General features: G+C 31.2%; 2 protein-coding genes and 1 long non-coding RNA gene across 4 annotated transcripts in view; 2 read left to right on the plus strand and 1 right to left on the minus strand.

The window, feature by feature from the left end:
- The window catches only part of pot (zona pellucida domain protein papillote), a 53,829-nt gene extending 45,741 nt beyond the window's left edge, over positions 1-8,088 (plus strand). The window contains exons 2-6 of the mRNA XM_015519638.2: positions 1,335-1,591; positions 1,735-1,872; positions 1,967-2,106; positions 2,815-4,584; positions 5,872-8,088. Coding sequence (XP_015375124.2) covers positions 1,343-1,591; positions 1,735-1,872; positions 1,967-2,106; positions 2,815-4,584; positions 5,872-6,361 — 2,787 coding nt within the window. The 5' untranslated portion in view covers positions 1,335-1,342 and the 3' untranslated portion in view covers positions 6,362-8,088. The remainder of the gene's footprint in view (positions 1-1,334; positions 1,592-1,734; positions 1,873-1,966; positions 2,107-2,814; positions 4,585-5,871) is intronic.
- Positions 8,089-10,939: 2,851 nt separating this feature from the next.
- LOC149057702 (uncharacterized) lies at positions 10,940-21,844 on the minus strand. 2 transcript variants are annotated; one of them, XR_016190812.1, is made up of 4 exons: positions 21,742-21,844; positions 13,696-13,795; positions 12,834-12,936; positions 10,940-11,044 (listed from the first exon to the last, which is right to left on the minus strand). It is a non-coding gene; the product is annotated as an uncharacterized LOC149057702 (long non-coding RNA). The 2 variants fall into 2 exon arrangements; XR_016190811.1 differs by having other exon boundaries at positions 13,631-13,795.
- The window catches only part of LOC107166611 (GTPase-activating Rap/Ran-GAP domain-like protein 3), a 370,828-nt gene continuing 368,003 nt past the window's right edge, over positions 20,136-22,960 (plus strand). The window contains exon 1 of the mRNA XM_089222594.1: positions 20,136-20,512. The gene's annotated coding sequence lies outside the window, so the exon portion shown is untranslated. The remainder of the gene's footprint in view (positions 20,513-22,960) is intronic.

Genomic DNA, 22,960 nt, shown 5'->3' on the forward strand with positions numbered 1-22,960 from the left:
ACTGTAATGTCATAATTAGGTCGAAAAATTCTATTTTATGCGTCTTAAAAACAGTACTAAACGATTCACAATCGATTTAACTTATACGCTGTGTTGTAGGTATATACAAACAATAATGTTATCTAATATTAATGTGATTATGGCACTATTTTGTCCATAAAAAATGTTATTTTTTGATACAGCGGCGGCGGACTAGTATTATAATTTGACGGATTGAGGTACCATTTACACCTGCACGACACCGATTGCAACGAGTAACGATTACATCGGCATATTGTGTTTAAAATAAAAATAAAAATAACCAAATTATATGTGGTGTCAAGTACTCGATAGTTCGCAATAATTGATGAATATATAGGTTTCAACTTCAAAGCTTTAAGAATGCATTAGTTCTACAAGTAAAAATCAAAAATATGCACTATAAAAACACCATTTATATACGAAAAAATCGTAAAAGTTATAAAATGTGCCCTTGAAATCGAAAAATTTCTGACCACAAAAATATATTACCTTAAAACGTTATTGATATTTAATTTGTAAAGTCGGGAAATTAATTTACAGCTTACTTCTCGGTAATTAATCTTTTAAGTCGTACGTAAAACAAAAAACAAAAAACTTGCAAATGTAAAAATTAATATAGTTCACACGCGATCACTACCAAATAGTAGCATACACGCCCACTATAATACAATATAAAAATGATATAGTTGTGATATAATATTTCAACGTCCAACACATTTTTTTTTGGAAGATTCGTTTTCGTGATCGCGTCGTCCTCCTCGAAAGAGCGTTGATGGCACCTCTGCACAGCAGTATCGTATAATACTATCTCTCGGATGTGTAGTCAAATTGCTGATAACTGTGTGTGTTATCGTAAGTTCGTGTGTGTGTGCAAGGATATACTAGAACAGTTGGCACGAAATCGCGTGTACACATAGACACGTATTTTTAACTGCGGGAGCCTGCGGGCGTGCGCGGGGTGTTGTGCAATGTCGCGGCGGTATATGCTCCAGTGAATGGTAAAAAGCATGATGTACATATATATGTATATGGTATACAGTAATCTGCCCTTGACAAGATAGACGTTTCACTTTCGACTTGTGCCGGTCGCTGTGTTTATCACTGCGGTTCGACGACGGTATAGGCAGGAGCGTTCGCGCGAATAAAACAATCTTAACGCACCAGGCGTGTAAATAATATTATAATGATGTAGCGTCGTCTCTAGAATCGAAAATTTGAGTTTGTTTATAAACATATCTCAACTAATAATCACGAATCAGTTACCTATAGAAATACTACCTCAACCCGTTTATAATAATATTTTTGTTTTCCAGAACTGAAAATGTCTAAAAGCGGCGGCGTGTCACTGTCACTGCGGCTGTTGCTGCTGTCGTCGGCCTTGGCGACGGTGGCCGTAGCCCAGTCGAACTATGATCAAGTCGAAAACAGCATCGAATTCCCTAGTCCAGACCGGGGCTTGCCCGAGTCCACGGTGCTGGACGGCAAGGTCACCAAGCTGGACGAATTATCGCCAGTGATATTTCTGAACAGGACCAAAGCGGCGTTAAACTGTGCCGCTGGATTTATGCAGGTTAGCCAGGCATATCATCTGACATATAGTATTATGTTAATAAATAATTAACACATACATAATTATTAAGCGTTAATAGTGATAGGTTTTGTGGTTATTGTATTGGTATGCGTGATTTACATTGGACCGTGTTTCATTTTCAGATTGAACTCAAATTTGAAGAACCTTTTTACGGTAGGGCTTATGCGGACTTCGACCGGAGTAGCGCATGCATGGTGACTGGCAAAGGTAACAACACGGCCAGGATCGATTTGCCGCTAAAAGGATGTGGTACAAGACAAGTACGCGAGAGAAAATCCAATTTAATTATTAAATATATTATTTTTTCCACTTGTTATTTAAACAAATGTTTTGTCTTGTATTTTATTGATTCAGGATCCACAAAGAGTTTTTACCAACAACATTGTAGTGAGATTCCACCCCTTCCTAGAAATGGATGGGGACGAAGTGGTAACTATAGTGTGCAGGTATCCACCACCCATTGCTCCACCACCAGCTGGTATTCCTAACAAAATGTAAGTGCATATTATATATAAGCGTCAAATGTATTTTTTGTGTAAAAAACAAGTTCTTATATTTTATTCTTTATAATCTATTCTAAAATTATAAATACTTATACGAATTAATAACATAATAGATACATATTAGTATTACCATTGAAAACAGGCAGATACTTTATATTTAATAATAGTTAAGTTAAATATTGATCAAGGTTACATGACAATACCTCATTTATAATACAGATAGTTAATACAACTGACTCGACATTATTTTTATTTAAATCATTGATCTTTATAAACTAAAAATGCATTGAAATGCAACAGAAACTAATTAAGTACCAATACAAAAATAATTTATGTATTTTGTTTTATCTAAAATAATCAAAATTACCAGGCCGAATACTTATATTCATTATTCACTGATAATAATTATTATAAGCTTAAATTTAGTTTTTTTTTTGTGTCCAAGGATTTATATAAAAATGTAGCTACAAAATGAAAGGTTAGATGCAACGTGCATTATATTATAACGTATATATTTTAATGATGTGAAATACATAGTAAATGTATTTAAATTCGGATCTTTCAAGGATCCAAATGATAAATGTATTTAACGATTAATAATGCTCCCCACGTAGACAACGTTTAGACATACAGCGTGTACAGTGTGTACATTTATCCGAATTAAAATATCTAACTTAAAATTTTTTTCTTATGTAATAGTATCGATTTACCATCGACGCCACTGGAACCACCACTGAAGGGATTCCAGATCCTGTTGATCGTGTGTGGTATCTTGTTCTTGTCACTGGTCTTGCTGGGTCTCGGTTGTTCGTACTACTGCCTGCGCAACCAGCAAGTGCAGGTGGTCCGTCGACACCCACTGTCGACCATCGGCTCTGACAAATTGTCTGACTCTAGCCTGTCCATGTTTGATGGGCTGAAGATACCGCGTGCTCGAGCCCCAACCCTGGACAGTTCTTCCGGTTCAGAAATGGCTTTGGTCAGTGCTGGTGACACGTTGCCCAGCGACTACCCGTCCGAATCACCCAGTTCCGGGCACTCGGAAGCGGAAGACGTTGATGGCCGTAGTTTGAGACGATCACCGAGTTCTGGTGGATCGTACGAAAATCGGGCGTTCCAGCAAGAGTACTACGGAGAACGGTACCAACATTTGCCGGCGCCGACCATTACGCCACCACCACCACCAGTACAACCTAAGTTTGACGTTCAACTTCGAGTGAAACGCGCCCCACCCCCCACACCCAGTCCTACTCCACCACCATCCGAGTCAGAGGCGAGCGTGGCAGCGTTGGAACGGAACCTAACTACTATTCTAGAAAAGGACGAGACGATGTCGACAACTACGACAACAGCAGCGGCTGAAGAACGGTATCGGCCGGTGTACTCGACGGTGGTGCGTAAAGACAGAGATGAGACCGAATGGTATAGGACGGAAGAGAACGTGATGACTACGGATGCTGATATAAGAAGGCCAACACCACCACCTCCACCAACGGTGCAACTGCATACTACGGACAACAGCCATCGCTATGCCACCACATCCAAGTACACGACCGAGATGCAAGTAGACGTCATCGAACCGCCAGTGGTGCCGACTAAACGGCCGGAAATCACGTCACACACGGTTGATGACGTGTTCCTAAAGACAATTACCGAAAAGAAAACAATCGAAGATATCGAACGGCATCGCCGCGAGGTGGTCGAGTACAAGCCGCGACCAGTGCCGCCGCCGGCCAACTGGGACGTGACCATCAAAAACTATCCAAACCCAGATGCGTTGTATCCGCAATCAGGCGAAGACACGGCCACGGACTGGGATAGTTACTCCGAGGCGTCGTCGGTGACCGGTTATCCACCAACCGGCGTCGATCGCCAGTCCAGGATTCAGTCGTACAATAGTAACGTAATGTCATCAGCCACTTCCGAAGAGAATAACATCAGGTACCTGAGCACCATGGACGTGCCGGTGCCCAGACCAGACAACTGGGAATCGTTGGTCCGAGTTCTGGAACCGGAACCGGAGCTGGAACCCAACGCCAGGTACAGGGTCGAGCAAACACTGACACTGGAAGACAAACGTAAGTGGAGGCAGATCATCACCACCGAGTCGACACTCCGACAACTTATCACCGAAGCCACCGTTCGGGAAGACTTTGAGCGCATCCGCAGCGATCCCAAGTACGAGAGAATATTTGAACCGGAAAAATGGGACGTTATTATCCGTGTGATCGCACCACCACAGCACTACGATCAGAAGGTCACTGGTTCGTCTAACAGGTACACCAAGAAAAAGACCGAGTTTGAAGGTGCCAGGACTAGAAGAAACTCGCTGCCCACCGTTTACGAGTATGATTCTGATGGTGGGTCTAGCGTGAGGACGTTGACGGCGGTCGACGACCATGGTCCGATGGGACCAGCCCGATCCAGGAGAACGTCCAGGTCGAGTTTTAAATCCGACATGGATGTAAGGTAAGATATTGAGTTAATAGTCAGGTATACCTACACCTCCACACTGAGTGATAATGGTATTTGAAAGTGTGGTTATATTTTTTGGAGAATTAGTCCAGTTCAAAATCACGAGATTATTATTACATTAAATTCTTGATTTAGCTATTTTTTTTTTTTAACGTCATGAGAAATCGAACAATATTCTATATTACATTGTTCTATTGGACAGTATGTGAGATATAATTAATTCAGCAAAATTTTACGGTCAAGTTTTGTGATTAGGAGTGATTTATTTGTGAATGATCTGCTTTTCCAACTCGTGGTCATATCCTGAGGCTAATTCAGAATGGTTAATCATTAAAAAAGAAGGAGGATAGTTTATGTGTGAATTTATTGGCAAAATAAACTATAGCACATGAATGATTTATAAAAATGAATACACATCAATACGTTAGAACCTGTCACGAACACATTATCATTATAAATTATAAATACATTTAAGATGCATTTAACGCGGGTGTATAAAAAATAAAATTGACTGCTCTACATTTAGATTTACACATCAGACATTATAGTGATGGTATATTATTATTATTTTGTTAATTTGAATGAAACCTTTACATACATTGAAAAACGGATGCTGATGGATACTTATAAGTTATAACGTCATATAATATATAGTTTGCCGAATGTGTTATAGTAGTCATCATAAATAATAATCATAATATAATTTAAGCTTATGGGGTAATTTATACTTATCACGCGAACATTATATAATATCAAACAACGCGTGTCATTATCTCGGTAATGGAAAAATTCCAATCTGCTCACATTTCTTAATCTCCAAATCCTTCTTAGAGGGTTGTTTTGACAATAATTATTGTTCAATGGGTTTGACTTGAAAAGAGGATAATTTTTGTATTTTTTGATAAAAAATATATGTTTAATCACTTAGAAAGGTTATAGTAGGTAGCTTATAATTATTTTTTTTAAAAGTAAGACAATCAATGTTATTAAATACCTATTGAGTATCATAGAGTTTAGGTTATCAATGAAAAATCTTTGCTGAAACAATTTAGAACACGATTAATAATACTATATCGTAATCGCGAATAGGAATAATATATACTTAATATTTATACCACACAGGTTCATTTACAAAGTTTATGTTTTATCTAAAGTGGTAAGTGTGAAGATGAGAGATAGAGAGAGAGAGAGAAAGAGATAAAGAGAATGTTCCCGAAATGTATAATATAATACTACAAAATCAAGTAATTTTTGGTTTGTTTTTTATTTTCACGTTCGCAGGTCGATGAGTGAAATGACGGTGGACTTCCGGCGACCGGAAATGCCGGACAACTACAGCGACGTAAGCTCGGCATACAACTACAATTACCAGCAGAATCAGCACCAGTACCAGTACCGTCGGGGTGGTTCTTCTTATTACGCTGACGATGACGGCGGCAGTCTTGTCCGGTCGCTCAGCCAACCGTCGCTTGCCCGGTCCGCGTCCGAGTTTACCGAAAACAACTGGGGACTTCGGATCCGGTCGTACGAGGACGGTGACGACCTGAGCAGTCCAGATCGCACGCCGAGGTCTTCGTTCAGATCGACTCACGGTCCGCAGCAACAGCAGCAACAGCAGTCGTATTCCACCGAGACGGAGTTTGACGGAACTCGTGCTACCACCACGAGCACGCATGCCACTAGTGGCCGGAGGAGGATGTTCGGTGGCCGTACAGTGTCCGCGGCAGAGTGGTTCCATGACTCGGACGAAAACGATGCCACGTACAGATGAACGAAACCCACCCGCCAGCTGCAGACCACATAATGTATATTATATATATATAATTTTAAATAGCGAGAATTTACCCTCTGCTGTGCTCGCATATATATATATATAAATTATATGAATACTAAATAATGTGTACCTCATGCATATTCTACATCCCCTTCCCCCCTCCCCCCCTAACACTCTGTTCCCGAAAGTCGTTTTTTACTTCTTTTTCGATTTTCGTTTTTTTACGATTATTAATTTTATGATTATTATTATTCTATAACTTTACATATTATTATTATTATTGTTGTTATTATTTCGACGGGGCACATTGTTTAGCGTGTGTCCCAGCTGGCCAGGTGCAATAATACACGTACTATATGTCATATAATAAATTATGTCGATCGAAACCTCCCTAATCTGTCCCCACTCCCGTACGAAGCTCATTATATATACATGTATATGTATTATGTATAATCATAGATATATTTTTATATAACTTACACTCAACTCGCGCGACATATATTATTATTATGATTGTCATTATATTGATTAATTGTTTTATTAATTTTTACTAACTATATTATATAAATTCATCATAATATTATATACTTACTATACGATAGATAATGCATTGAACGCGTAAAACAGACTAAATATCGATGATATATTTCATCGTTTCATCGTCGCGTCGTCAATATGACGGAAGTTTATCGATATTATGATACAATTATTATAATTTTTTTTTTCTTAACAAAGTTAGGTTTACAATCAGGATACCACGCGATCCGCAATGTGCCAAACTAATTAATATTATTATAATAATATATTTAAGCCGTTGGATTCACACACGTTTCGTTTACCCTTATTCTACACACGCGCAACAGTCTTATGCCGGTTTTTTTTTTATCGTGAGCAGAGCCATTTCGATATCGGAGGAAATCGTTTTTGAAATAATTATTTCATAGATTTTTTACATTTTCTTAGACATTGACTGGTTTACGAACGCCCTTATAGAGGTATAATATTTTAAATACAATATTCGAGTGTGTTTTTATACGTTTAACGTTGACATTTTTTTGGTCTTTTTCTTTATGTACATTACACTCATTGATTTTGCTGCGATGAATCGTTTCGTGTTCCTAGCCATACTATATAAAATAGACGAATATTGTGTTAAACCGATTTTTTATTTTCAAACTAAACTGTGATAGTGTGGGCCTAATCGTCTAATCAAAATCGAAACGCGAATGGCCCATGTCCGTGTACATCCTTCAAAACGTCTACACAACAATAAATCATAATTTTAATAAACTATTAACCATTATATATATATATATATAATAAATAATAATATTGTGCTTTGTTTAGCTCTTTTATATTCAACGAGGATTCTATACTTTACGCTTTGTACCTATTATACGAGTCGGTTGTTGACTTGTTCTATTATGTAACAAGTACCTCCTATTAAATACAAAAGTGTCTTAAAAGTCATATTATTATTACAGTTAATAACTTATTAACGATTAGGTTGTAAGTTTAATGACATTTAAAAAAAGTTCAATAAGAAATTTCATTGTTCACTTGTACTAATTTTTTGTTTGTATTTTTTTTTTTTAAAGTGAAAACTGGAAACTCTTAATTGACTATCAACAGTGCATAGACTATTAATTATTATACATTGTTAATAATATTGTAATATTTATAATGATATGCAAAATAATAAATCAAAATATTTATCATTGTGAGATGATCTTCTGTATTATTTTAATTTTATCTAACCTTTTTTTAAACAAATAACTTAATAACTTATGTAATTCAAATGTATAAGTAATATAATTTTTAAATTGACATTACCTATCTATAATTTGATTCATATAATATTATGATAAACATAAAATTCACATAACAAAAAAAAAATCATAATGATTAATAATAAAGAAATATTATTGTTGTATTATTTTATGATTGTCACTGACAGAGTGTGTTATGAAAATACATAATAATTAATAGTAATTTAATTACGAGTTACGACTATAACAATACCATGTGGTTAAAACCACCATGACGTAACCCAATTTTGAATCCCTTTCAATAATATTTTCCTTTACTGAATTGTTCATAATTCTCAAGTTAATTATCTAGTTAACGTTTTAATTATACAGTGGTCAAAAAGTACATAAATACGAAATTGGTTTTAGTGCACTAGTTGTGTAAAAAATTGATAATATTGTTGTAAGCTGTTGGAAATTATATTACGTAATAATTATTATTTATAATGATGTACTGTGATTTTTAAAATCTTGAATTTTATGAAATGTTTTTTTAAGTACTACAGTATTCAAATGACGAATAGGTGAAGATTGGGCAAACGAGGCACATCGTTTATATAACAAATAAAAAACTAAATAAAACAGCACTAAATAAATTAAAAAGTGGATAGTTGTTGAATTTGACCAGTGGATTTTTTTGTAAAGCGAGTTAATTAAATTACGGTTTGAACTGCGAATTCTTAAAATTAATTGTATTCAATAAACGTTCACGGCGTGAAATTAAATCACGAACATCAAACGATAGATCGATTATAAATATTTTGATAAAATATATTTAGCCTTTCACAGAGTATCTTGTTTCAGTGGATGTATATTTTATTGCGGTACCTATACCTAAGTTTAAAAACGTATTGCTTGCTCAATTCAGGTGAAAAAAATGCGTAACGTGTTATATGTAGTTGTACTACGTCCAACTATTTAGTATACATATGCATAAATCATTATTATACTATACCTATCACTACAACCATTCTTAGAGTTCAGACTTAAACCTCCTCGCTCTAAAGTGGATACCAACTGCATTTATCTATGTTTCTGGTAGAACACTTTAAACTAGCTCGATAAAAATAAAATTTATTTAACGTACCTATTGTTTAACGCTATTCAGTTTCTTGAATACTGTGTAATAGCGTAACGGTAGTATGATATTACTGCTACTATATAAGTAAGCGATTTCGACATCTAAGCACGTCAAGTCTGAGGGTCATCACCTAAAAGTTTTAGAAGATAAACTTTTATGAAATTTTTACTATTACTTGTTAAAAAGAAACCCGGTAAAAAGTTTTTGGTTTTTTAATACTAAGTGTCAAATTAATGTCCCCGCAATTGGATCGTATTGGATCAAAATACGAGAACGTAGAAATTGATACATAATTTATTTAAAAATTTTATATCAATCTCAAATTGTATCAAGAAAAATAGTTTATAAAAATGTTTCAAAAACGAGCCACGTTCAAAATCGATGAAAACTTTTCTTATTTATTTATTTATTTTTTTTGGTCTTGAGCCCTAAAACTATGGCCATTAGTTGTTAAAGAAAGGATTAAAGAGTGGTTAGTATGGTTGGTATGGTAGATTGGCAAAACGTGTGTAAGTATGGCATATTTTTCGCCACTATGAACCCGGGTGGTCACCCATCCGAAAATAAGTGACAGCGGGATGTGCTTACTTCCAATCATTCAATTATTGCATTGTGTAACTAATTGCAGCTACAATGTCAAGACGTTCTTTTGTTCAATTGTCACACTATATTATTTTTCTCTGTCGGACTTAATTATCTATACTAAAATTGTTATTTTTTGCTCCTTACATTATTATAATAAGGAAAGGAAAAATAATCTGCATTTAGTTATATTTATTGCCTATCGACGACGCCTTGAAGTTTAAAGTGCATACAGTATATATTATAATTTCGTATCAATTATTTCTTCCCGCAAGTCTACGACAAAAATATTAATTTTATGTTACAAGAAATAATCGATTCAAAATGAGTTATCTAATATGTAACTTAAAAAGGCACTTTAATTAATTACAAATAATTGTTGTAAATATTAATTATAGATTGCAAAGATGCAAATTGCAAAAAGTCAAAATCTACACATTTTGTATTTAAATCAAAATTCACTCTAGACGTGTGTGAAGTATCTAGGTAATAATTACATTCAAATTCTAAAACATCGTTAACGCAACAATATAATATTATGTTTAGATAAATAAAAAAAAATATTTAGCATAGAGATATTTATCTCTTTGAGACTAAAGTAATATGTATCTATAAGTGCATTGTATTTTTTATTTAACATTTTAAGTAAACTTGAAAATACTTTTCCATAGAACCATAAATAGTCTACGTTATAAGTAGGTAGTTTTTGTCAGATATCAGTAGACTCAAAAAATAATTGTTTTTCCTTGTCCATTAAAATTTGCCGAGATTCAAAATACACCAAATTAATCTATTTATTATTTCTAATGAATACGCCTATAACATATCAATATTTTTACAAGGTGTTAGAATCATAAATTACTTTAAGTTAAACTCTCCGATCATTTCAAAGATTAGAAAAGAAAAAAAACTATTTTTTCAATATTTTGTTTTCATGCTTCAATCTGTTGTTATGAATACATGACAGCAAATGTTTTACAGAATAACCTTTTAAATATAAAAAACTTTTTTGAAAATTATTATGTTATAGTTTTATTTTGGATATCATATACTTATCTTATAAGATAAGCATTTAACAAACAAAAAAGTAATTAAGTTGAAAGTCTTCGGTTTCACGATCCAGTTCATTGTAACATACGCTGATATTTACAAAAAGGTTATCACCGTCACATGAACCAACATTTTTATCTTGTTCTGAGCCCAAAAAATCTGTAAGCATTTGAATTTTTATCGTTTTAAGCATAACTCATAGTAGGTTTGCCATTTTAAAAACTTTAAAATGATAATTATTTTACAAATTCGCATTTATATTAAAATAGTTTTTAAAAAGCCTAAGCCCTAGTTCTAAATGCATGCCGGGATCAAAAGACCTCTTGGCTCTTGGGTTCCACATGAATATAGATATTGAATTTTAATCTACCAATACTGTATGATTTGTCCTTTGCATACGTGAACCCTAGGAACGTGGCCTCTAGCTGTGCACCCGTAATCCGTTCTTGCCCGAATGTATAACCAACAAATATTAATATCAATCGGCCATAATATAATTTATAATTGATTATGGTTTTCCGACCAAATGGAGAAATATATATTTTTTTTTTCAATCACCTCTGTGACAGTACAGTGAATAATGAATGTTAGCGATAATCGTTTGCTCGAGTTCATGTCACTGTTTTATACATAACGTCCAACTATTTTAAACCTATATAAAATATACCGCGTGTTTATGGAAACAGGATACTTTTAATCACTCATCACCCTGGAAATATTTTTCAATTCTGGTTGCGATATAACGTCATACAATTTTATAGCTGGACTAACGAATCGTAAATTTCTATCAATTTTTTAACTATTGCATGCGCATGCGCAACACAATTTATTATTTACTATTTATGAGTTATTTTATTATTTTGTTTTTTAACGTTATTAAATTATATAATTTTTCATGAAAACAGATATTTTCAAAAAAGGCTTATAATTAGCAATTATTCGTTATTAATCTAATAAAGAAAGTGCTTGTAATAGGGTGTAATACAAATTATAATATTTTACATACTTATAACTCATTCAAAGATCAAAATATAAAAAACGTTTAACAGAACTAAAATATTTTTTTTAAATAAAAATTTGAAAATAAGTCAATTTACACATCACCATTAAAAATGGTAAATGAAAATTTAGTATTTCGTATTAAAAACAATATGACTATAATATTTACAATATTTTTTGTAAGGTTTAAACATTTTTTTGCTTTTAAGTAAAGATTTTTTAGGATAATATTTTATTCTATCAATTTTAATTAAAAATATACATTTAAAATTCCATTAATTTTGAGGTTATTCAGAAAAGTAAATAAAATTGTTTTTATTTCAGTATTTGTGAATCAAATGTAATATTATAAAACTTGATTTTTGTTGATTTTGTTCACTCAATATTTATTGGACGTATGTAAAAACATTTCCGGATTTACAATAAACTGACTCTATAAATAATAACGACCTTTCGTTATTTCCGTTATGATAAAGTTGTTGGTCTCGTCTGCAAAAATAGTCATCCAATAATGTTCTTATGCATTATTGAAAAGTTCAAAATACACATTCCAGCCGCTATGAAGCAACAATATTTATAGCTAAAAGTTCTACATTTATGGTAAAATAAGTTAATAGGTAATATAGTTATTAGTTTATATTAAATTATTTACATTAGATTAGTCTATAATTAATTAATTAATAAGTATAAGTATTGATTTTGTTATAAGAAAGTAGATTATTTGCATTCAAAAAGAAACTCTTTATAGATTTTTGGTATAGAACATTTCTTTCTGGTATTCTGGAATAGTAATATTGGCTCTAATATTTGAATAGTGGACAATTTTATTGTATTTAATTGTTGATTGTACGTTATAATTCGGGCTGGGAATTCATGCCCTTAAAAACCTTATTTATGCTCTAAAGAATCAATAAATATGCTATTAAAATATACTAAAAAAAATTATTACCTTCACTGGACGGTTTCTTCTCTCAAGACATTCAAGCTATTGCACTTAATTAAACATACATTATGCTTATTGTACTTTTTTTGTGGTATAGATTGTATAAATTCTAGATTAAAAAAAAAAAAAAAAAAAAAATTATACTTGTTATAAATTACAATTAATTAAATAAAAAAATGTAATTATTAATAAATAATAACACTATTTTTTAGATATTATGATCTGAGATAATTGTTTTCTTTTATTCAGATTTGTTTTAATCTTATGTTGAGTTTTTATCTAAAATTTTTCTCAGCACTAACCCTATTGTCATATATTTTAAAATACAAAACGGATTTATCTGACGAAAATATTGTTTCACCGAACTCTTTTACAAAATCGTTAAGCCGATCGTAAGGTTTTGGTTTAGGTCCAGGTATTTTTTAATTAATTTTAGAATGGGTTCACTCGAAAGAAAAAACACGGAACGAAAACTAAGTACGCGCAACGTCAACTGTCAACTTTTACTATTCACAGCCCACGAGACCGTCTGGCATCTATCTACAACTGGTCATCATAGTCTATAAAATGTTATTTTAGTATCATTATTAGCTATTGGGAATCACGCGTGTGCTGTACCGATAAGTAACAATTCAATTATAATTTATAGAGATCGGTGAGAAAAACAAAAACACACATTTTAAAACATCTGGTCCAGGAGATCGATTTAAAATTCAGTTTTTTTTATAAAATTAGAAAAATTTACTTCTTCATATAAATAATTTAATTCATATAATTCATATAAATGATTTTTAAAGACATACTTTAAAGTTTGAGATTAAAATATTGTAAAACTGAATTCAGTATGATCTGTAGAATATTACCATACATCAAATTTTAAAGAATGATCAAATTATTTGGTTGATTATTATGCAGTGTAGGATCATTATTCCCGTAGAGTGTATTTTGTAGACAAAATTGTATTGACGCTGGATGTTTTAGTAGATGTAGACATGTACATTTCACATGAAAAAAAAACACATTAACATTATTTAACAAATATTATGTAGCGCTTAAATTTTAACACTGTGATTAATATTGTGTAAACAATGTTATACAGTGCCGGCCTAATTAATTTTTACGGCTTATAAATACTAGTTGAGGCGATAATACTGTTAAATAATCATTTTCGTTTGACCGATGGACTAAACAACTTGACGAATGACGTAGCACCTACCCTAACCGCACACTTAAATATTTTATAACCATCCAAGTGGATAAATAATTTATTATACGCTTGCGTGTTGAATGCGGAATATTATAGTATGAATCGACAAAAGATAAATTAAGCAACACAATTAAAGGTGTAATAATATTAAGTAATATTTCACTATACTATAGCTAAATTATATAACTATTAAATAATAAAAAGCGGGTAAGTGGGTATCGCTCTTCTGTACATTAGGGGGTGGGGTAGACCTCTGACTGGGGTAGGTTAAATTTGAATGATAGGTACATTGTATACGAAAAACGATTCAGAACGGAGACTGTTTATCTGTCTAGGATATATTATAGATTATTAAACATTTTCAAATCTTAGATTTAAAAAGAAAATTTTTTATAAATTTCTAGCTTAAAAATAATTTGCGAATTTTCGTGATTTTCGTGATTTTTACAAAATATGTTGTTAAAATTAAAATTTTAAATACTTGTCAAAAAAAATTGTGCCAATATATTTCTTTTATATTTCACCTGCTATTGTAAAAATATGATAAGAGCCATGTATTAAATTTTCAAATCTTAGATATAAAAGTAAAATTTTTTATGAATTTCTAGCATAAAATAATTTGAACATTGCCGTAATTTTTACGTATTTAGTCAAAATTTGAACTTCAAAATGCTAATAAAAAAAATTGTGAGTATGTATTCTTATAATTTTTTAATAACTATAAGAATATCTTATGAGGAACTTTGTATTAAATTTTCAAGTATTTTGATTGGGCCAAAAAAATTAATTTTATCGAAATTTCAAAAAAAAATTTCAGATAAATTGAAAATTTCAGTCGTCTATAAATATCTCAAAAAACGTCAAAATATTTTGAAAATTAAATCATGTAAAGAAAATGCCAATATAAATATCTGATAAAATTTTCAAGTATCTACGACTTTTACTTTTTGAATAATAACAAATATTTAAAACCGTTTGAGGATAAATCGTTATCGTTACGCACTTAAAATTTTTCCTATAATGATGCTTCGAGTTTTCTCTATGGCTACTTGAAGGAAAACTTATGGAAAACTTAGTGTTGTATTTTTAATCTTTAGTTATAAACACAAAAAATTTTATAATTTTTCAACTTCAAAATTACTTGCAAATATTCGCGTTTTCGAAAGATTTCGTAAAAATTTGAACTATAAACGCTTATGAAAAAAATTGTGATTAACGATTTTTAATTTTTTTTAGCTACAATAAGAACAACTCATAAGGAACCTTGTATTAAATTTTCAAGTTTTTTTGGTCATCCAACATTTTTTTATTGATACTTCAAAAAAAAAATTCTTAAAAAATCGAAAACTTCAGTGGTTTATAAATAACTCAAAAAAAGTCAAAATTTTTTGAAAATTAAACTGTATATAGATAACACTAATTTAAACATTTGGTGAAAATTTCAAGTATTTACAGTGATTAGTTTTTGAATTACAACCATATAAAAAAACTGTTGGAGAATTTTAACTTTTGACCTCTATAATGCACCAAGGATAATCACTTTTACATGCGAAACCACCCCCAAAGTTTGAAATTGAAGCATTATTTCGACTAGTTATGCTGTACACAGACACACAAAAAAAAAAACACACACACATCATTGTAAAATCAATACATTCATCACAGAATCTAAAATAAATAATTGTATTTTAACGATGAAAGACGAAAGTTCTATACGCTACGAGATGTATGACTTAAGTACATATATATGCAATTATATGATGCAGTGAATCACAGAATTCATTTGGTCACCTTAATATTAAATGACGCAGTGAACCTGTTACAGAAACACACAATGGAGTGATTTACATTTACGATGAGAATATGAGACAAGTAATACGCAATATATTTACATACATTATACAATATATTAAAGGAGTACAAAAGCACAAAAAACAAGTTTCAAATTTGAAAGAATGTTATTTCCACCAAAAATGGTATTGCTTCAATATTTCTACTAGCATCAAAGCTTCAATTACCAGAATAAAACATTAAAAAAATAAAGTACAGATATACATATCTGCAAGTCTTAAATCTGAGAAGGAAATAATAAAAAGTTTTAATTGAATCCGAAATATTGACTTAATGTACATTAATGTTTTAATCATAGTTTACCATAAATATATCTTTCGCGGATATAGTATTAATATCAACAAATCATAATGAATTATTATTAATATTATTATAGCGATGAACCTCCCACGCGTGCGCTTCGCTATTGTGACATTTGATAGATAATTCATATTACAATATATTAATATTAATAATAATAGGAATAATATGAGATCTCAATGTAATATACAATTCGTAGTGCGAATGGATTATGTTTTAATATTCAACCCTAAGACGAGCCAAAGACGAGGACTGGATAATATGCCATATTATTAAACGAACGGATGCCCAAACATCGGATTAAAGTTTGTAAGGTTGTGCTGTGTATATATTGGTAATCAAGCAGAAATCCTCGGCTAATCCTGCACTATTGTATTCCCAATAGAGGGCTGAATCTATATTATAATAACGCAATGATATTAACGAAAATCATAATATGTACCTCATATGAACTTCTTTCTCGATCCCTCTTCATATTATTATGCAGTAGAAACATAAATCCGTAGCGGCGGATTACACTATCGGGCAATATAGTATTATTTTGTAGGTATTATATTATGGTATAATATATCTAACAACGAAAAAAATGAAAAAAATAATTCATGTTCCTTACTTTGGCATTAAACGGTATAATAAAGTAATATATTAATATCATTTATTTATGCAGTGTACATTTTAAGCGATAATAAAACTATGAAATTATAATAATAATTTGCATAATATGTTTCTCATCGTGAAAAATATTTAATGTTTGGTCAATACCAACCTGTTTACTAATTGTTAATATTAATACCAACAAAATTATATTTTATGATTGTAGTAACAACTATATAAGTATATTTTGTTTTGCTATTTTTGATTGATGATTTATAATTTTTCTTTGATTTTATCTTAATTATTTATATGAATATAAGACATTATTTTTCTAACTAAAATTTTCGTATTTTTTATATTGGTTACAAATTACAATATATTTTTTATTTATATTTATTTGTTTATGTTATCTCTTTGCAAAACAGAATTTATTTTTAAACTAATTTCATTTTTTATTCTTTTGAATGATAATATATATATTTAAACTCCACGATGGGTTGATTATCTGATAATAATTGTTAAGTATAAAATTCTATTTTTTAACAAATAATGTGGCCGGGTTAAATGTATTTAAGTTTAGATGAACGGAGCAGTAGACTAACTCTAAAAAACAAGTAACAAGCAAGTAACCAAACAAGTAACCAAACAAAAAATATCTATTGAATTAAATTAATTATTTTAATCTAAAAATAATTCAATTCGAAAACTCACTCAGCTGCAGTGATAGAAAGAACATACCTTCTTTACGATTTAAAAACATAAATATAAAATGTAGGTACCTATACCAAATAAGATATCAAATCAATCTACACTATTTAAATTGCTAACAATATATTATTTTTGTCAAATGTTTAGGTAAGAAAAAATGTCTATATTGATAGGTATATAACAGTAGTACAAAAGTACAATACACTATAACACTGTGAAATCGAAATTCACGTCCATTATTGTCGTTGGCGATTTTTGCACTACTTTTTATAATATAATCGTAAATCGTCCATTGTTGATTGTTGTATTATAATAAGTACCTACCTAAAGAGTATTTTTAACGAGTTTTTTTTAATGTATTTACATAGTTGATACAACAAACAATTATTATTATTATCATATTAAAATGTATGAAATTAATATTATTCGATCACTAAATTACACCATGTAGTATGTCAATATTAACGTGAATAATATTAATTATATTTTGAGTGCATTAAAAAAAATTCTGTACGCTTCAAAAATATTTATTTATTTTTTAAATTCAGATGAGCATCAAAGCAAATATTATATTTTGCTAAAATTTAAAATTTATCGGAGCTTCTGGTTAGGTAAATAAACATATTTTTTTCGAATACTGATGGTAATAATTATGGTGCATATGTTTCCGTGTTACATTCGAATCAGATCTACCATACCTATTATAAGGTGCTAGAGTACGTTATAAGTTAATTCGTACACTCATATTATAATGTATTATGAATGTTGTAGTTATGTTTTTTTTTTTATAACTCAATTTTTAATATTGCTGGTTTTATTGAAGAACACCGGATACGTCTTAATATGCTTTATTAGATGTTTCAGTGTTCTTGGAACTGCGTCGCGTCGTAAAGTAGCATTGTTAACTATTAGAGACACATCCTTACGGAAAGTCAGTGGCAGCATCACAGCATTGAAGACAGTAATATGTCGTTTTGCTAAATTCGTTTTCTTGGTATTGTACTAAGCTACCAAGTTATGATTATAAATTATAATATTAATGCTCCAAATTTAATATAAATATACATTTATTTTATTCCAATCTTGAGATAATCATACACGAATGCAGTTACACAATTATGAAAGTATGTTTTTCCAGTAACTAGTAATTACTATCATATTTTTTTAAGTATAATTAGTATAATATTTCAATAAATAAGATCGCATGGCATTGTACTTATAAAGACCATTACAGTAACTGGTATGATTTTTCAAAAATTTCATAAATATTGTGATATTTTCTACGTATAGATAAATCTTAAAATAGTGATTTTTTGATTTTTTATTAGCAGGTAAAATAGAAATATTAATATATTATATTATGTTAAAATGTATAAAATAAATTCAATTTTTAGTAACTTATAGTCCTATTAAATTGTATATAGTTGACATGTGATTTATATAATATGATAGGTAACATTAATTCAATAATTTTATTACTAAAAATTCTGTATTTTTAAAGTTTTTTTTTTTTCATTAGATTAAAAAAAAAATTGTATAGTATTGTATAGTTTAATAGATTTATTTTATTATTTACATTCGGATTTATGCCCTTTGGATTAATACAATGTTCCGCATGTATATATCATTCATTGTCAATATGCAGTATGTGTCTTATAGTTTATCACAGCGTGTCTTAAACTTTTTTATCCGTGGAACCCTTTTTGATGTCCACTTTTGTTGTGGAACCCCTACTGTTTTTAGGATTATTTGAAAATATATTATAATATTAAGTAGAAGCATAGATTATTGAATATAGAGTTAGTTGATAGATTATGGATTATTCCATATGGCTTATATATCATTATTTAATATACAAGTATTTTTTTTCCATAGTGGATATTTTAAAGTAATTTTCTTGAACATTTTTATAAAATGACTTAATAGCTTCGCGGAACCCTAGGGTTCCGCGGAACACAATTTAAGAAACGCTGGTTTATCACATTGTTTATACTCGTACTGAAGCGGCGTTTTTCGTATTTAAGTAAAAAAATGCTGAAACCTTATATATATAATATGTCAGTACAAACAGGTTATAAATACCTTTATAACACTTAATGTGGGGTCTGGAATCGTAGTTTTTTTTTTAGTTTCTGGTGCCAAGGCGATATGCATTTGCGTTCATTATGCATAATATAGGTAAAACACACACTCTTAAAATGGTGACTTTCTGAATTTTTCCAAACGAACGATAATAATAATGACTATAATAAAAATAATAGTTATACACGTAGTATAGTTCGCATCGTTCCCGAGCGCGTATTTGACGACGACCGCCTGCGGCATATCTACATAATATATAATAAAATTTTGATTATATCACATTTTTCAACCATCCGACCGCCAGTCACCAAGCTGTAGCCGGTCGCATAGTTTCGGGAACGGTCGGTTGTCGAGGGTTGTGTGTATGCTTGTGTCGGGCGGATGAGCGGTGGTGAATAGGAGTCTTGACGATGGGAAGGTGTGATCGACCAGGTGGGAAAGTACGTTCGGCAATCGCGGGGGTGCGGGATGGAGGGGTCGCTGCCGATTCCGCCGCTACCTGTTACACCGAAGTCGTTTCCGAAAGGATTTCGTTTCAGTAGCGCCGAATTAACGGTGTGGATCGCGTTGCGCGCCGCGTCGTACGCGTAGACGATTATCATAATAATATTTGGTCGTAGTCATACAATCGTCGTCGTCGTTTCTCGTACAATTATTATAAGCTATCAGTTTTGAGGTTTGACCTACCCATATTATAAGTGTTTTAAATGATCGTTTCATATTCGAGCAAGTGTACGAAAACAATATTAATCGTTCGGTCCGGGGACCGGGGGGGTCACGTTGACTGTAGAAAATAAAAAATAAAAACGACTTTCGATAAACTGCGTTGTGAAAAATTTTATAACATAGTATTTTATTTACAATAAAATAATATATGACGTATAAAGTGTGTGACTTCGTGATATCTGACTTTTACACCGAAAAAAGACATAGGCGACACCAGGTTAGTACCAAGAAGCAGCTATTGTTTTGTATTTAATAATGGGTAATTTATAAATATTATAATATTTTATGTAGGAAAGAGTGATTTCTTATTTTTATAAGGCTCGGTCAGCATAGTTTTTCAAATATTTTCAAATTTCAATTTAGTTAGTATTGCAGCTATGTTTTGTGTCTACTCTGTAGGTATGCGTGCGATCGTTTGATAATGTACATTCCGAAAATGAATGTAATTTAATGTGTAGTAATAATATAATGTATTGTACTGTTTACTAAACCATTTATACTAATTGTTATGCCATGTACCTTAGCACAATATAAATGCGGGCGTATAATTACAATTCCAGATCGCATGATGCATTACAACTATTACTATATAAGGTTATACCATACGATATTCCTAAAAAATAAAACCTGATTGGGAAACCGTTATAATAATATGACGATGGTGGATTATTTTTGTTTAGTATACATCTAATATATAAAATAATATTATTATATTTCTTTTAAATTATGTGTAAAGCAATGAATGTATTGATTTTACGACGATGTGTGTGTTTTTTGTTTCTTTTTTGTGTACCTGGATACACTTTTTACTGTAGAAAAATGCTTTGGTTTTCAACTTCAGCATCTCTTCTGGTGGCAAAATAGATTTAGCTGTTAGTTTAGGAACTCAAAAGTAAACAATTATTGGGAAGAATAAAAGTAAAATCAGGAAACAATCGGAATTTTCATCTAAAAAAGTTTTTGAAAAAATCAATTTAAAATTTTTTTTTACTAATTTAAGATAAAAATTCCTACTTTCACAAACCATGGTTTCACATAATAAGCTTTTATTAGCAGAATTAAAAAAAAAAGTTGAGCTTTATTCTATAAATATTTGTTATATGCGCCTGAAGTTGACGTCAAAATCGCGAATATTTGTAAATTTGTTTGTAGTTAAAAGTGCATTACATTTTGAATATTCAAAGCACTACATGTCTACATATGAAAATTGAATTCAATGTTCTTCGTGAGATTTAAATACAGTGTTTCTCGTGAGATGCTATTGTTGGAATTCGACACTAATGTTCAATATTATATTATAATCACATAATCACACAATGGTATTTTTTCAAATTCAATGTTTTCCGCAAACACTACTTTAACATAACGAATTACTGTTATAATAGTAAATTAAATTATTTTGATATGGATTTAAATATTATATAATAAAATGTAATATTGGCTTACGGACCGCCGTATTCGACCAAATTCCGTTCAGAAGTTTTTATCGTACGCCATGATTGATCTCTGAATTATTGAATTATAATTTAACACAATATACATTGCAAAATGACTTACTTATTGACTACTACATTCACCCGACATCTACAGTATAGCAGAGTGGTTTATATCCTCTCCCTCTCTCTTTTTTTTTTTTTTACATTGAAATTAAACGCGTCGGAAAACAATTTAGTATCTGAACGTGAGACGTGTGCGTACACGCAAAATATGTAAATACGAGAGCGATCCAAGCACACCTGGGATCAACATTTAAAAACCAATTTGTCCGTCGGTGCAGTTAGCATGTCATGTTCTATACCTACATGTCTATTATAGGTATTGTGGTCGTGCGCTTACGTACGCATTTGGCATATGTGCGTTTTATCGTGACCTCAGTTGCGATCGTGTATGTGCGTGTCATTTTGTTTCTAAATAATTATTATAGAATAGAGGTATTACGAATTGTAATTTGTACAGGTAAATGTGTGTAGTGCCGATTGTTATACACGAGTCGGAAAAAAAAATAAACCATTTGACGAGTTATGATGCAGGTGTAGCTATGGAAGATTTTTTTTTCAAACAATCGATTACATAAAACACCGACTACCGATTCTGAAATAATGTTATACGTGACAATATATTGTGCATTATAAATTATGTTATAATATTTACCATGTGTAGTTTTAAAAACCGTATTTACGCATCGCATCGAATTAAACAATTTTTCGTATGGTGCAGATCTTTGACGCGTCGAAATCGTATATTTCCGTTTCCCGATTTGTCCGATGTATTATCTGCCGATTATGATCAAATTAAATAGTTTGTTACACCTAAACCACATACGACCGACATGTTTTGTACACATCGCAAAGTCCTAAACGCTGTACACGACATCTTTGGACACTCGTGGGATTGGGGTGGGGATGATTCGCAGGTAATTATAACAATAATTATGTTTTCGTAGCGAAAAATCAGACTCAGCATGCGTCATTAAAAAAATATCCTTACCCATAGGTACCCCATGTGTTATGGCCTGCAGTGTAAACCGAACACTGTTATAAAATAGTTTATACCATAGTTACGCTCAGGTGGTACGAAAATAATTGATAAACCATGACTACGTATATATTTATTTAAATTTTCCACCTCCGATCCGCCATAGGGTTTCATACATATGTTATTATGT

This window comes from Diuraphis noxia, unplaced genomic scaffold (genome assembly GCF_037042655.1).
Source record: "Diuraphis noxia isolate RWA-SAM2 unplaced genomic scaffold, SU_Dnox_SAM2 contig0003, whole genome shotgun sequence".
NCBI classification, from domain to species: Eukaryota; Metazoa; Arthropoda; class Insecta; order Hemiptera; family Aphididae; genus Diuraphis; species Diuraphis noxia.